General features: G+C 46.0%; 1 protein-coding gene across 1 annotated transcript in view; it reads left to right on the plus strand.

The window, feature by feature from the left end:
- The window catches only part of LOC119965058 (dedicator of cytokinesis protein 2-like), a 759,716-nt gene that overhangs the window by 102,837 nt on the left and 639,811 nt on the right, over positions 1–17,068 (plus strand). Inside the window, exons 6-10 of the mRNA XM_038795299.1 lie at positions 4,272–4,420; positions 5,867–6,002; positions 9,986–10,140; positions 12,214–12,295; positions 14,698–14,833. Coding sequence (XP_038651227.1) covers positions 4,272–4,420; positions 5,867–6,002; positions 9,986–10,140; positions 12,214–12,295; positions 14,698–14,833 — 658 coding nt within the window. The remainder of the gene's footprint in view (positions 1–4,271; positions 4,421–5,866; positions 6,003–9,985; positions 10,141–12,213; positions 12,296–14,697; positions 14,834–17,068) is intronic.

A 17,068-nucleotide genomic window follows, 5' to 3' on the forward strand; every position in this document is an offset into this window, starting at 1 on the left:
TTCGATGGGACTGTGTGATAGAATGGCCAGCTCGCATGCAGGGATAACCCAGCTGGATGGTGGAAAATGCTATCTGGATAGGAGTCAGACATTGTCAAATGATACGGAGCACCAGGGCTCATTGCAGAGCGATTGTCATCATCCTCCATCACATGGGGCATGCCAACCCAGGGCCTGCACCCTGTAGTGCAGCAGGTATGTATCACATGGAGGTTGCAGGCGGAGGGGTGGCTGGGGGGAGGGGGGGGGGGGAAGTGGGAGTAGGGAGTGGCGTGACTATGGGATGCAGTGTCCTGTCCAGTCCCCCCCTAGTTGTTGAACATAGAGACGATCAGAGCGTCCCGTGCGCGTTGGCCCTGCCGCACACATTGTGTGGCCTCCCATGCCTGGCTGGGCCCCATGTCCTGTCACCCTTGCCCTTCCCCGCATCCTCCTCGTTAGACAAGGACTGATGCTCATTTTCCTCCTCCAACACATCGCCCCTCTGCTGCGCGATGTTGTGGAGGACACAGCAGGCTGCCGGGATGCGGGCGACCCTCCCAGTGACATACTGGAGGGCCTCTCCAGTTTGGTCCAGGCACCTGAACCGCCTCTTCAGGAGGCCGAAGCACCGCTTGATCATGCCACAGGCCGCTGCATGGGTGTCACTGTAGCAGGTCTTCGGGCCGATCTGTGGCCTCCAGATAGGCATTATCAACCACGACGACAGTGGATAATCTCTGTCACCCAGGAGCCAACCCCCAGCCGGTGGTGCACCTCCAACTGGGAATCATCGAGTGTGCCACACACACTGCCCGGATATCAGATGCATGATGCACATCTGATGGTCACACACCAGCTGCACATTCATCGAGTGGAACCCCTATCGGTTGTGAAGTTTGGCCTGATATTTGCAGGTGCTCATAGGGCGACATGCATCTAGTCGATCACGCCCTTGATCGGGGGCATCTCAGTGATGGTGATGAACCCCGTTGCCTGGATGTATTGTGTCGACTGGGAATATAGGGCATCTGTGACAGCACGGACGTACCGGTGCACTCAGCGCCTGGAAGGACCCGTTGCGTCGAAGTTCAGGGCAACCGTCACCTTGATGGCCACCAGGAGCGGGTACACTACCCCATTCCCCCTGGTGCCAGGTCTGCCATTATCTGGCAAATATGTCACACTGTCCCTCTGCTCAGTCAGAGTCTTTGATGGCATGCCCGGTCCGGCAGGTCCTCGAATGACAGGTGCTAGGCCTCATACTCCATTGCACCTTCTCCTCCTTCGCCTGTTGGGTAGCCGGCTCCCCATCATTAGCAGCTGCTTTCTGTTCCTCTGGGGTGGGCTCCGCTGCTGCAGCTTCCTCCTTCATGAGCAGCTCCAGCTCGTACAGCTGAAGGGCATCCCCCCAGGACTGCAGCAACTAGGGGAAAGGTCACCATTCTGGTTGAATTCCAATATCCATTGGCTGAAGGGGCTTAAAGGTTGACATCTTAGCATGGTGCATACCGCCATGCCCAACCAGGTCCAATGGGCTACATGGTGGGCCTGTTTGGCATTGCGGACTCTGTCCCCGCCCCTTGGCCCTGTCATTACACGGCATCATGGGGGCTACTGGCCCATGCACCCGTCCCTGCTGCCAGGGGTATCATTGGCTGGCACTGCCCATGCCAGAGGTATGCTCTACGTCCCCCGTCCAGCGCCCCCTGTAGGGGCTGTTGTGGGCGTTGCCCTCAGGTGCGCCGTATTGGAGGGGCGGGGGGGTTGCTTTGGCGGAAGGTGGGCTGCGGGGTTAGTCTTATGGGGATTCCCATTTGGCCGGTGTCACTCTGCAGAACCAGAGGCCAAGGCGGGTGGTCAGTGGGGTGCACAGCAAGATGGCTACCCTGCAGGCTGAAGAAATGGCAGTCGCTGCCTGGACATTGCCCTAATCCTGTGGGAAGTCACATCGGCCACTTGGCCCATCCCCTGTCATCCCCGTCACCGTGCAGAGTGGAATGCATTGACAACACTATCGAGGTCGCAGAGAATTGGGATTTGGCATGAAACCGGCACCCGCCAAGATTTTGGGGTCAAAACGATTCTTCGTCCAATCGCATTTCATGTATCTGGCGTCAGCTAACGGAGAATCCCATCCATGATCTAAATAGTGAGAGATTATCGAGCTCTGAGGTACAGAGGGATGCCTGTGCATGAATCACAAAAGGCTGGTATGCAGGTGCAGCAAGTAATTAGGAGAACAAATCGAATGTTATTGCGAGGGAATTTGAAGACCAAAGTAGGGAAGTTATACTTCAGTTGTACAGGGCATTGTTGAAACCACATCTGGAATATTGTCAACAATATTGGTCTCCTCAATGATGTAAATGGATTGGAAGCTGTTCAGAGAGGTTTTTTAGGCTAATACCAGGAATGGAGGTTGTCTTATGAAAAAAGGCTGGACAGGCAAGGTTTGTACCACCTGGAGATTAGAGGAGTAAAATGTGAGTTGTTTGCAACATATAAGATCCCGAGGGTGGATGTGGAGAAGATGTTTCCCCTTCTGGGAGAATCAACAACTAGGAGTCACTGTTTAAAAATAAGGGGTTGCCCATTTAAGACAAATTTGAGGAAATATTTTTCCTCTCATACGATTGTGAGTCTTTGAAACGCTCTTCCTCAAAAGGCAGTGCAGTCTTTCAATATATTTAAGCCAGAAGTAGATTCTTGATAGGAAAGGGGTGAAAGATTATCGGGGGAGACAGGAATGTGTAGTTGAGGTTACAACCAGATTAGTCATGATTTTATTGAGAGCAGGATCGAGGGGCCGAGTGGCCCACTCCTAATTCATATGTATGTTCATATGAATTGCGAATACTTAAAGACCTCCCCCTCATACTACGGCAGATATGTGTCAGCATAGTTGGTACAACCTGAGTAGATCGTCCCTTTGGAGAATGAGGATACACTTGGAACCCACTTCAGCAAATGGCAATTAATTGATGTTAGATGAATTGGTCATTCAAAATCTGAGATTAATAGATTTTTGCTAATCAAAATTAAGGGATATGAGGGGAAGAGGGGTATATGGCAATCGGTTATGATCTCACTGAATGCTTTAAAGGATTGATGGCCACCGTTTGTTCCATGAACCACAGCTATTGCTCCTTTAACTAGAGTGACAAACTCTGGAATATTTATATAAAGCAAGTGGTTGCAATTAAATGTGCTTGAGAAGTGAACTATGTATTGCTGGGAACAATTAGTTTGTTGTGGCTAATTAATTGCATTCTTACATTTCAAAATGGTGTGTCCCCATGATTTTATTAGCAGGTCATTAATGACAACGAGAAATGATTCTTCCCTCATTATCTTTTCCAAAGAGGGAACTTGGTGCTATTTGGTGACAAGATTATATTGTGGCCCCAGACACACTAGAAATTAATTTGAAAGTACCCAGTCTCATTTCCCATAAATCTCCTCCAGGCAGCTTGAATTTTGTGCAATTTTTCTTTTAGTAACTTCTTTGATTTACAGTTCCATATTTGCAGATTTACAGTTCCATATTTAAGGAGATCAACAGCAACACCATTTGACCACCATGTACAACCCCAGTTACAGACCGTACTATTCACCCAATGACAGGCCACTTAATATATTTTATAGGCTACATAAAACATAAAGTGCTTGGAATTGAGCAGATTAACTTAAAAAAAACACATCATTCATAGGATTATGGGCAGCACTGATAAGGCCCTCATTTACTGTCCATTTCTAGTTGCCCTTGAGAAGGTGGATTTGCAACTGAGTGGCTTGTTCAGCTACTTCATAGGGCAGTTGCTGCGTGGTCGGAATCACACCTAGACCAGGCTGAGTAAGAACAGAATTATTTTTCCAAAAGGGGATTAGTGAACCCACTGAGTTTTTAACAACACTCTGACAACGGTGTGTTCATATTCGCCAATACCAGCTTTGTTTTTTTATCTGAAGACAGAGCTTACATTGTCTGCGTGGGAATTACACTCAATTTCTGCTGGAGATGGACATAGCAGTTGCTAAATTGTCATGTCAGACCTCTGGATCACTGGTCAAGTAACTGTAATGAAAACAACTATCTTACCTAACCCACTCCAGTTGCTATTAGCCTCAGCTTCCAATTCCGAATGGACATGGACCTATTGCAGAAACCTACCCATTTTCACCAATTTGGAGGCTGTTTTGAGTTTGGGGGTTATTGGTTGCGATTGATGCATCGCCGGACTTTATGTTTGAAGGACGCTGAATTTACCCCTTACGTTTCCACAATGCAGGCTAGTAAAAAGGAAAAATACCGTCAGGTTCGCTCCATGATGTTTGACTTGATGGAATGGCGATCCCAGCTGCTTTCAGGAACACTGCCCAAGGATGAACTGAAGGAACTAAAGCAGAAAGTCACCTCCAAGATCGATTATGGGAACAGGTAAATAGCAAGGATTTACCTGATTTTCCACGCTAATGTATTCAGCCTTCAGTATGATGAAGCTGGGCTCTGACACATTTCTTTTGCTGGAACTATTTTGACAAATAGCAATGGTAACATTTGTTGTTGATTATTTTAAATGACAGTTTTCTGATTTCAATAACAGGCACCCATGGGTGAAATACTACAGAGACAAAGGACTGGGTTTTCACGCCTGAGCCAGGAGTTGTGACATTTTTCAGCTCCACAAACCCGACCCAGGAAAAAGGGGCTGTTAAAGTCAGATTTCCATTCCAGGGTGGCAGGGTTTCCAGTGAGTCAGGCCGAGCAACCCCGGAAAATGTGTGGAGAATGCTGGATGCAGAAGCAGCCTGGGCGGAGGCCTGTCTTGGTGCACCAGCACTGTATCAAAATTAATTCTCTTTTTTCAAAGAAAACCCTCACACATTCCCCATGCCCTATCCATAACATCGCTTGGCACCTCATGACTCCCAACCATCCCGAATAGCCCCTCATCGTATAAAAATAAGAATTGCAATTCATAGTCCCACTTCAATTCATAGTCCCACTTAAGAGCAGCATGGTAGCATAGTGGTTAGCACACTTGCTTCATAGCTCCAGAGTCCCAGGTTTGATTCCCGGCTGGGTCACTATCTGTGCGGAGTATGCGCATTCGCCCAGTGTCTGCGTGGGTTTTCTCCGGGAGCTCCGGTTTCCTCCTACAAGATGTGCGGGTTAGGTGGATTGGCCATGCTAAATTGTCCTTAGTGCCCAAAAAAGGTTAAGTGGGGGTTACTGGGTTACGGGTATAGGGTTGATACGTGGGCTCAGTAGGGTGCTCTTCGTAAGTGCCGGTGCAGACTCGATGGGCCGAATGGGCTCCTTCAGCATTGTAAATTCTATGATTCTTTGATTCAAAGAGACCATTGCCACTTGGAGCTGTCAATTAAACTGTGAAATTGCAGACACCCGACTGTGATAATAGACAGTTATAAAATTAATCATGCAACACTAATACAGCAATGGTAATTAAGGCTTAAGTTTTAAAAAAAATAGAGTATCCAATTCATTTTCTCTTTGGGTTGTGGGGACGAAATCCACGCAAACACAGGGTGAATGTGCAAATTCCACACGGACAGTGACCCAGAGCCAGGGTCGAACCTGGGACCTTGGTGCCGTGAGGCAGCAGTGCTAACCACTGCACCACCGTGCTACCCTTTAGCGCGTGATGACCCCAACAGTATGGATGAAAATGATACTCCCTCAGTGCCTTGCTGATGGTGAACGCCTACTTGGGTGGAATGCCACAGTGGGTATCACTACATCGAGAACGGAGAAGTGTCAAGTATGCAGTAGAGTTGAAAGGAAAGGTACAAAAGGAATAAAAGAAAATTAACTTTCCATGTTCTGACTGAGATCCTAACAACCATTTTCCCTTCCCTGCAGGATTCTTGAACTGGACCTTGTTGTCAGGGATGAAAACGGCAACATTATGGACCCAGACGAAACCAGTGTCATCAGCTTATTCCATGCTCACGAGGAGGCAGCAAAACAAATTTCTGAGCGGATAAAGGAAGAAATGGTATATTATTCTCTACTTGCTGTGAAGTTAGCATGTGTGTAGAGTATAATAACTTGCCTATCGCCAATGAGGTGGAGGGTCATTGAGCCATAAAATGGTCTTGTCAAACAATCACTCCAGGGAGGAATTTAGGGCCCGGAGTTAGAACAATTTTGGGATGGTTATCGTGTCAAGAGATTCCAGACTGTTTTCAGGATAACTTTCTACATCAGTATGTTTCGCCTTTCTGAGGAAGGAAGCGTTGTTGGATTTGTTTCTGGGGAATGAAGTGGATCAACTGTCACTAGGGAACATTGAGTGGTCAGTTATCATACTATCATAATGTTTAGGTTGTCGATGGAAAAGGAAGGTGAGCAATCCAGACTAAGAACAACCAACTGGGGGAGGGCCAACTTCAATCGGGGTGAAAAAGGTCTGGGCAAGGAAAATTGGAATCTAAGATTGGCAAGAAGAAATGTAAAGGGATAAATGGCTACTTTTAGAGAGGATATTGTTTTGGCACAGTCAAGGTACATTTCTATAAGGGGCAAAGATTGAGCAAACAAATCCAGAACTCCCTGGATGACTAAGGAGATGTAGAGTAAGTTGAAGCAGAAAGAGGCTGTATATGACATATGTCAGGTGGATTATACAATTGAGAGACCAGGTTAAATGTAGAACTTGCAGAGAAGTGGAAAAAATAAGAGAAACAACGAGAGAGAATCAGAAGAGACTGGTAACTAACACAAAAGGGAATCCAAATGGTAGAATGGTGCAAAATGAGGAGTTGGGCCAATTAAGGGCCTAAAAGGAGATTTAAACATGGGGTCAGTGCTGATGTACTTAATAACTTTGCATCTATCTTTAACATGGGAGAAGGTGGTGCTTAATTCATAATGAAAAAGTAGACACTTGAAGTGAGATTCTCCGTTAGCCGACTCCAAAATCAGGAAAGGCGATTGGGCAGAGAATTGGTTTTGATGCCAAAATCGTGGACGCTGGGTTCACGCCAAATCGCAATTCTCCGGTGCCTCAACAGCAGCATCAATGCGTTCCACTCCGCACGTACGGTAAATGCTGTTTGCATATCATTAGTTGACCTGACCCGATATTCTCTTGTGCCTCCGCGATTCTCCACCTCCACTGGGGGGAATTTTGGGCGAATTCCCGAAGGCGAGGTTCACTAGTGCTTTCAAAAATCATGAAATACGTGCCGTGGCTGCTGAGGGGAGAGAGGGGGCATGGAAAGTGTCAAACATCACCATAGTGTGCTAACAGTTGCGCCGCAGGTCGGGTGGATTCTACGAGGGTTGGGGGGAGTATCGCGGCGTGGCCAGGAGGTGATCTATTGGGTCAGGGTGGACAGGCACCATTGCCACAGCCTGTAAGGCAGCCATGCAGCTGCACATGCTGCCGACTGCCCACTGTCAACTTAGTGCTATGGGTCATATGGGTATCCCCCCCCCCCCCCCCCCCCCCCCCCAAGGCCACCTCATTAGGTGCCTCTGGCCCCAGCCGACCCATCAACGGGATGGGCGCACCCCAGCGCAACCAGTGCCATCTTGTTGGCTGGGGAGAATTGTGCGGGGAGTGAAGTTTATATATTCGGCTGCAGCTTGTCAGCCTCCCGAGTGTCAATCATGGGCCCGGCGAATCAGACACTGTTTTTCATTGGAATCAGTCATGTTCCATTTCTATGTCATAACCTGTATCTTGTTAGTGGAGGATGGTCACATGATTATGCATTGAAGATGAGAGAAAGAGACAGAACAAGCAACAATAAAAGGCTACCTAATTTACATTATGTAATGGAACATTCATTTGTGTTAAATAGTGCTCCTTCACACCGTGATTTGATTGTGACACACTTCCTTTCACTCACGTAATTCAAACGTGAGAGTAAATACCTCAAATTCGAGTTGACACAGCTGGGTTAACGACTTTTCGTAAGGCAACAATTAACGCACATCACACAAATAACCAGATTTGCTTCATTTGCACGTCACGGCAAGTTCTTCTGCTTGAAACTAATGTTAAAGATCTGAAGGAGTGGTGGCCTTGAGCAAAGCAGGATATTGCCTAAAGGACACACCTTTCAGTGAACCTTGAAATACAGCTGTTACATCAAGTCTGTCAGTGCCTGGAAGTAAATTGATCCAAAGAACAAAACAATGGGGAAATAATTAGGCAAATTGTGCTGCTTTAAAAAAAAATATTTTTCACATATGAGTCTTACATATAGCATAAACCTCCTGTTTGGCACACTGACTTCTAGCTGCTGTTAAACTTTCACCAACACATTTCAAGCTTGCTGAAATGTCAACCTTGGCTCATTAATTACAATTTTGCTAAGATTCACTGCCAAGCACCTGCCTCAAGCATTCTATCCAGGAAGAGGCACCTGTTGTGATGGTTAGACGGTGCATGGGTGCTCTTAACGACCGCCCATTGTGACAGATCATGTCCTTGGCATCAGATGAACATAAAAACATAAAAAAGCCACTGGAGCTTCACAAGAATGATCCTCGGAATGAAGGGCCTGTCATATGAGGAACGGTTGAGGACTCTGTATTCGATAGAGTTCAGAGGATGAATTGGTGTCTCATTGAAACTTAAAGAATACCGAGAGGCCTAGATAGAGTGGACATGGAGAAGATGTTTCCACAAGTAGGAGGGACTAGAACCCGTGGGCACAGCCTCAGACTGAAGGGATGATCCTTTAAAACTGAGATGAGGAGGAATTTTTCAGCCAGAGGGTGGTGGATCTGTGGAACTCATCACCACAGAAGACTGTGGAGGCCAAGTCACTGAGTGTATTAAATCAGAGGTAGATAAGTTCTTGATTAATAATGCGATCAGAGATTACGGGGAGAAGGCAGGAAAATGGAGATGAGAAACCTATCAGGTAAGATTGAATGGCAGAGCAGACTCGATGGGCTGAATTGTCTAATTCTGCTCCTAAATCTTATGGTCTTCTGGTAAGCTTCTGTGACTTCCAGAGAAACACTCAAGGCAACAGAGATTCAGAATGAGATCCTCTTCCATTCTCTGCTGTCAAATATTCTAAAGATAAAATTGGAGAAATTAGACATAAAGGAAAAACATCTCCCCACTTTGTACCGCTTGCACAGTGTGGAAATTCTAGATTCAGAATGTAGCTTTCGGTAAGATTGAAAGATTCCATTCAGATTCATGTAACTGCTTGCAGACACATCCTATCCTATTCTATCTCCCAATCTCGTCCATTGCTTGCTCAGCATTCTCTATGTAGAATTGAGAAAAGTACAAGTTCAAACAGGAGGGCAACAAATGAGATCAAGATGGGACTCCGTTCTGATGCCTTTTGGGATTGAATAACACATTAATACTCTCTACCAAGGACCATGTGATGAATGGCACCTGGATATGAAGCTGTGCCGTAGCAAGAATCGACAGTGACGTCAGTCGAGCAAAACAAAACCCTAGTGAATAGCTGGCTATCAACCAATTGTTCACATCTTCCCACCTTCTCAATGTCACCATGTATTTCATGGCCTGCCAAAAAAATTTTAATTCATGTGTAATTGTTTCTAGGACACCATGTTCTGATAGTAAGGCCCCTGCATACGTCAAGGCTGATGTTCGCTGCAGAAAAGTTACAAGAGTTGGGGAGTAGGAGGGAGGGACAAAAAGTGCAGAATGGCTTCCCCAGGATGGTTGGGGAAATGGGGGACGCCAAGGGACAGGGAATTTGGATATGTTCCACTTTAGAGGGTAATGAAAAAGATGACTAACAGCAGGGGGTAATGGAGGAAGGGCAGCCTTATGACAGAGAAAATGGAGGACGAGTCACAATGTGAAGGGAGAAATGGAGAGAGAGAGAGCAAACTCAGCTCAAATCATGTACCCCAAAGTGATTCATTGAGGAGTAGCACTAATAGAGCAGTTTGTTTGCCCACTGTAAAGTCTGTCTGGAGATATATTTATGTCAGGGGTAAAAACACATTTACTCTCCTTGTTTCCAGTCCCAGACTCAAACTGACAGTTGTACCTTCGCTCGTATGGCATCATCCCCAACGCACAGCCTCTACGTATTTGTTCGAAACTTTGTGTGTCGAATAGGAGAGGATTCTGAACTCTTCATGGCGTTGTATGATCCACAAAAACAATCAATCATCAGGTGAGCCTACAATTCCACCCTGCATTCAGGGCCATTCACTCATCTTCTTCTTAGTCGAGAAACTTTTGGATAATCTATTATATTCCTGTACATTTCTGGACAGAATTACTGCAGTTTGCATAATTAAAGAAGTAAATTAGTGTAAAAGATTGATGAAGAATAATGGCTCTCAGCCTCTCCTTTTAGTACAGTAGGTGTGAGTGCATCTCAATGAACCAGTATTAGAGTGCTACCTTGAATACAGGGCTTGCCTGTGGAGGTAACAAGGATGATTCCTACATTGAATAAGATCATGGCTAATCTGATAATTACTTCAAATCTGCATCCTGCCTGTCCCCAACAACCTATAATCTCCTTGTTTACCAAGACTATTGATTGGATTCAGAGACCAGAATGTTAAGATGGGCCGGATCAGAGATGTGGGGATTGGGGGAGGGTGTGAGGGCTGGGTTGGACTCTAGGAGCCTATAAGCTCAGCAAGCGAGGGGAAAACCTTTGATTGCCAACTGCCTATTTCTCACCTGAGAAACATGTGGCCAGCAATTGGGAAAATGATGGAAGGGAACAGCTTTGTCAGAAAAGGCCTGACTGAGGCAATTTACCTGCACATACAAGCATACAGCAAGCAGCAGGAGTAGGCCATTCAGCCCCTCGAGCCTTCTCTGCCATTTAATCAGATCATGGCTGATCTGATAGTAACCTCAAATCTGCATCCCACCTACCCCCAGTAACCTATCAACCCCTTGTTTACCAAGAACCTCGCCATCTCTGCCTTAGAAATAATCAAAGACTCAACTTCCATCACCTTTTCAAGAGGAGAGTTACAAAGACTCACAACCCTGTTAGAGAAACAAAATTCGCCTCATCTCTGTTTTAAATGGGCGGTGACCGTTAGTTCTAGATTCTCCCACAAGAGAAAACATCCTCTCCACATCCACCTTGTCAAGACCCCTCAGGACCTGGTATGTTTCAATCAAGTCACCTTTTACTCTTCTAATCTCTAATGGATACTACCCTGAGCAACCTTTCTTCACAACACAACCCTCCTATTCTGGGTATGAGTCTGCGAAACCTTCTCTGAACTGCTTCAAACACATTTACATCTTTCCTTAAATAAAGTGACCGATGCTATACACAGTATCCCAGATGTAGTCTCACTCGTACCCTGTAAACTGAAGCACAACCTCCCTAGTTTTGTATTCCATTCCCCTCACAATAAATAATAACATTCTATTAGCATTCCTAATTACTTGCTGATCCTGAATACTAATGTTTTGTGATTCATATAGGGGACACTCAGATCCCTCTGAATCTCAGAGCTCTGCAATCTTTCACCATTTAGATAATATGCTTATTTTTTATTTTTCCTGCCAAAATGGACAATTTCCAAATTTTACTCTATTTGGCAGTTTTTTGCCCACTCACTTAACCAATTTATAACTTTTAGTCGCCTCCTTGTGTCCTCTTCACAACTTACATTCCTATCTTACTTTCCTATATCTATCTTTGTTTCTTCAGAAAATTAAGCCACCATCCCTTTGTCCAAGTCATTTGTATAAATTGTAAACAATTGAGATCCCAGGACTGAACACTGTGATACACCACTCATCGGTGACAGTTTAGACATGTGAGTCACAGCCCCAATAAAACACTGCACCATCTATTTTACCGGCACGATGACACAGTGGTTAGCATTGTGCCTCACAGCGCCAGGGACCCGGATTCAATTCCAGCCTTGGGTGACTGTGGAGTTTGCACGTTTTAGCCTGTCAGCGTGGTTTCCTCTGGGTGCTCCTGTTTCCTTCCACAGTCCAAAGATGTGCAGGTTATGTGGATTGGCCATGTTAAATTGCCCCTTAATGTCCAAAAATGTGTAGGTTAGGTTAAGGGCTTATCGGGATAGGGCGGCAGAGTGGGCTTGGGTGGAGTGCTCATTCAGAGGGTCGGTGCAGACTCAGTGGTCTGAATGGCTTCCTGCACTCTAAGAATGGTATTATTCTGTGAGTACACAACCGAACCATTTCTCGGACTTTGCTAAATCATCCACATTTCACTTCTCCGTCTATTTTCCAGTGAGAATTATTTAGTGCGATGGGGAAGTGGAGGCCTCCCGAAAGAAATTGACATGTTGAACAACCTGAAAGTGGTGTTTACTGTAAGTATCAAAATGCAGCCTGTGTAAATGTGACTACTTCTCAAATAAACGTTCCATGTCTACAGGTATAATTATCTCCAGACTAACAAGCCAAGAAGAAGGAAACTATACCGGGGTGGGGGGAGAAGGGGGGCGGGGGGGGGGGGGGGACGATTCAGATAGTTTCCTGATTCCGAACCCCATCCAGTGCCCCCTATTGAAAAATAGGAGGTAAGGATAGCTCACATTACTGTGATGCCCTCTTGTGCCAAATACTGTTGTGCCACTCACTGTCTGGTTCACACAGGAAGACTGACCAATTGCTGAGTCATTGGAAGGCTGTCATCAGCCTTGGAAGTGTACCAAGCAAAATTTCAGGGTGAAAGGGTAAATAGCAATAATAACCCATTATAATACTGCAGTAGGCTAACCCCGAGGCTTTAACAGTCTATCTATTTGATATTAAATCACTTTAATGACTTTTGTGAAAGGGCCATCAACAAGCAAGCGATTAATATAGCAAATGGCAAGATAGAAGAGTAAGGTCATTTTAAAGCAGAAAATAAGTTGCAGCCCAAAAAAAGACATGTTTATTAGTCAGCACCACTGACAAAAGAGAATGGGATTATATATTCCCTGATGAAGCTTTCTCTTGAAGGGAGACGGACCCTTTTTATTTACATAATTATTTATTCCTAGGATGTGGGTCTCACTGACAAGGCTGGCTTTTATTGGCCAGTCCTGGTTGCTCTTGAGAAGATGATGGTGGGCCATATGCTTGAGAGGAAGGCATTTACCCAATGCTGTTAGGTGGGGATTGCCAAGATATCAGATCCAGCAATGGTGAAGGAACGACGATATATCCCCACGCCCAGTTGGCATGCGGTGTGGAGTGATCTGCTGCCTTGTCCTTCTAGATTCTAGTTGTATTGTCACTGAACTAGTAATGCAGAGACCCAGGGTAACATCTGGCGACCAGGGTTTGGGTTCGAATCACACCATGACAGATGGTAATTACAGAAAAATCTGTAATTAAAAGTTTAGTGATGGCCATGAAGTTATTATTGTAAATACCCATCTAGTTCACTAATGTCCTTCAGGGAGTTAAATCTGCCATTCTTACCCAGTCCTATGAAGTAATGCTACCCACGTTCTATGAATAAATAAAACTCACTGGTTCAAGAGTAGGCATAGCAAAAGATAAATCAAGGCAACATAATGTTTCTCAACTGTTGGGACCATATAGATGTTAAGACAAGGCTTTCTGGGAATTTAGTTGTTTGAGGCAATGAGGAAATGTTCCTGTCATACAGCAGGCCTAAATGAAGAGTGACTCTCATAGGCCCAAAGGCCTTTCTTATTGTTGGTCCTTTGGATTAAAAGTTGTGACATTTCAATCCATCATCTATTTTCAAAGAACGCTGGCAATGCTATCTCTTAGAATATTCAACTATGATTAGCAGTTCCGCAGTTTTGGTTTTGTCACAAAGAGTAGGCCTCCAGCCTCAAATTTCAATGGAAATTCTCCCAGTCATTTGGCATTATATTGTGAACCACAGCCGCATTCAGCTCAAGTGAATATGCAAGTACCAAACACCCACAGAAAACCCTGTTTAAATTGTCCATGAGGACCCATGTAAAATTTCATATAAAGGGTCACATGTTAGGATTATCCTTGGAGCTCTTCTTTCCTCAAGAGAACAAATTTATTTTTATGAACACAATATATTAAGTCAGTTCAATGTGAAGCAAAACCCTAGAGGGGTGATTCATGCTCCAAATGAGTTTATTGATAATATAACTAATGTGGCATGGGAAAAGAGGGTGCAAAATCCCCTTGTTGATCCTGTAGTTCAGACAATGCATAAGTACCCACCTAGTGGCAAAAAATACTTCAGCAAAAAGCGGTACCATTAAAGCGTTTGCCCAGACTTCACTATTATTTGAAAATAATAGAACATAGAACATAGAACAGTACAGCACAGAACAGGCCCTTCGGCCCTCAATGTTGTGCCGAGCAATGATCACCCTACTTAAACCCACGTAACCCGTATACCAGTAACCCAACAATCCACCCATTAACCTTACACTACGGGCAATTTAGCATGGCCAATCCACCTAACCCGCACATCTTTGGACTGTGGGAGGAAACCGGAGCACCCGGAGGAAACCCACGCACACACGGGGAGGACGTGCAGACTCCACACAGACAGTGACCCAGCCGGGAATCGAACCTGGGACCCTGAAGCTGTGAAGCATTGATGCTAACCACCATGCTACCGTGAGGCCCCATGCATCTTTCAGCGTGTTAACTCCAGTCTGTAAGAATGGGGAAATATGAATTGATATTATTTTTTTCCTCAAATGATTTGACATAAATAATCTGGAAGATTATACTAAACTCTGATTTTGATTTTGCTTAGGACCTGGGAAACAAAGATTTGAATCGGGATAAAATTTATCTAATTTGCCAAATAATCCGTGTTGGAAGAATGGATCTGAAGGACACAAACCAGAAGAAATGCACTCAAGGATTAAGACGACCTTTTGGAGTGGCAGGTAATTAGTAGCTGCACAATGTATTGTGTTCTAGTGCTGCTGGCAAGGAATAAGAGTCATGGCTATGATTTATACTGACTGGAATAATCCTGATCAGAGATAAGGCGAGTGAGAGGAGATGAGATTTAGGTTTTGAAGTACACAGAAGAATAGATAATGCTGCTGTAAAGAAGATATTTAACTTGGAATTGTGAATGCGGCTTAAGTGAAGAGATTAAAAGACATACAGACCAATAGAAAAGCAAATCATGCTGTTCACTAAACTCTTCTTAACAGGTTCTGAAACCTTCACAGAGAAGGTTCACTTGACTCATTCTGGGGATGAAGGGCATATCTTATGGAGGAAGTTGAACAGGCCGGGCCTATACCCATTGGAGTTTAGAAGAATGAGAGGTGATCTTACTGAAGCATACAAGATCCTAAGGGTGCTTGGCAGGATGGATGCTGGGAGGAGGTTTCCATTTATGGGAGACACGAGAAACAGGGGGCACGGTTTTAAGAAGAGGTCTACCATTTAAGACGGAAATGAGGGGAGTTTTTTCTCTCAAAGATACGTGGAATTTACTTTCCTGGAAAGCAGTGGAGGTTGGGTCATTGGATTTATTAAAGGTTGAGTTAGACAAAGGAGACCAGGGTTATGAAGTATTTGGAGGAGGTGGGTGCAGGGGTGGTGTTGCAAGAAGCAAAATTGAGTTGATACCACAACCAAGTCAGCCATGATCTGGTTGAATGGCAGAGCAGACTCGAAGAGCTGAATTGCCTACTACTGCTCCAGTGCCCAGTGCCCCTATTGCAGGATGAGCATTCACTCTTCATGTGAAGGCCAAGCTTGCTTCAGTCTAGCAGCCCAACTAAATCATTTACTCCAAACCTCTGAAGTGAGGTAGTATCACCTGGCACGCCAGGGTACCCAGGTGGCACCAGCAGTGTCAGGGCACAACCCTGGCTAAAGGGCATGCAGCTGGGGGGCTCTGAGTCCGCTTGGAGACCATCACGAGTACCGTCCGTCTAGTCATCATTTGTGGGGACCAGTACCTAATGACGCTCACCCCTGGTCTCCTAGGCAAAGGGATTGAATCCCAAAGTGCATGTAATAATTTTTACAATTTCTTGCGCCTGCTACCGAATGGCCTTCTTTGAGTCAGGCTGCCAATGAACCTTGAGCGAGGGGCAGTTTTAGGTTGAGTACAACCTGATTAGGAACTGAAACAAAAACAGAAAATGCTGGACAATCTCAGCTGGCCTGACAACATCTGTGGAGAGTTGGTGGGAAGGGGAATGGAGTGGTGGTGATGTTAGTGGGGGGGGGGGGGGGGGGGAGACTCAATTTTCTCTCTCCACAGATGCTGTCAGACCTTGGGCGAAATTCTCCGACCCCCACGACGGGTCGGAGAATAGCGGGAGGGCCTTCCCAACATTTTTCCCGCCCCCCCGCTATTCTCCCCCCCCCCCCCCCGCCCAACTCCCGACATGAATCGCTGCCGCCGTTTTTATACGGCCGGCAGCGATTCACAGCTGTTCGATGGGCCGAAGTCCCAGCCCTTTACGCTGTTTTTACGAACGGCAAACAGACCTGGTCTGGCCGTTCGTAAAAACGGCGGGAACAACTCGCTTTTTATAACCATGGCACCGATTGGCACGGCAGTACCACGGCCGTGCCAAGGGTGCCATGGGCCCGCGATCGGTGGGCACCGATCGCGGGCAGCGGGCCCGATGCCCGCGCACTATTTGTCCTTCTGCCGCCCCGCAGTATCCATGGGCGACTGAGGGGCATCCCGGCCCGCGCATGTACGGGTTTCGCGCAAATACGCGATGACGTCATCCGCGCATGCGCGGGTTGGAGTCTTCCAATCCGCGCATGCGCGGCTGACGTCATATGACGCGTCAGCCGGTGCTAACTCCGGCAAGCGGGCTTAACGAAATTCGTTAAGCCCGTGATGCCGGAGCTTGCGGCGTCGGGCTGCTAGCCCCGACCGGGGACCAGAATCGGTTCCCGGTCGGGAAGGGGCGCGCTGTTCGTTTTGGGAGAATCGCGCCCCTTTTACTTAAAGAATGCAAAAGGCTCAAGTTGGTCTAAGATTGTATTTGTACTGGCAGATTATCTTTGGGATGGAAAAGATAGTGGTGTAGTGGTTATGTAATTGGGCATGTAATCAAGAGGCCAAGGCTAATACTATGGGGACTCAGGTTCAAATCCCAGTTGGTGGAATTTAAATTAAACAAATCTGGAATATA

Source organism: Scyliorhinus canicula, chromosome 4 (assembly GCF_902713615.1).
Source record: "Scyliorhinus canicula chromosome 4, sScyCan1.1, whole genome shotgun sequence".
Lineage (NCBI taxonomy): Eukaryota > Metazoa > Chordata > Chondrichthyes > Carcharhiniformes > Scyliorhinidae > Scyliorhinus > Scyliorhinus canicula.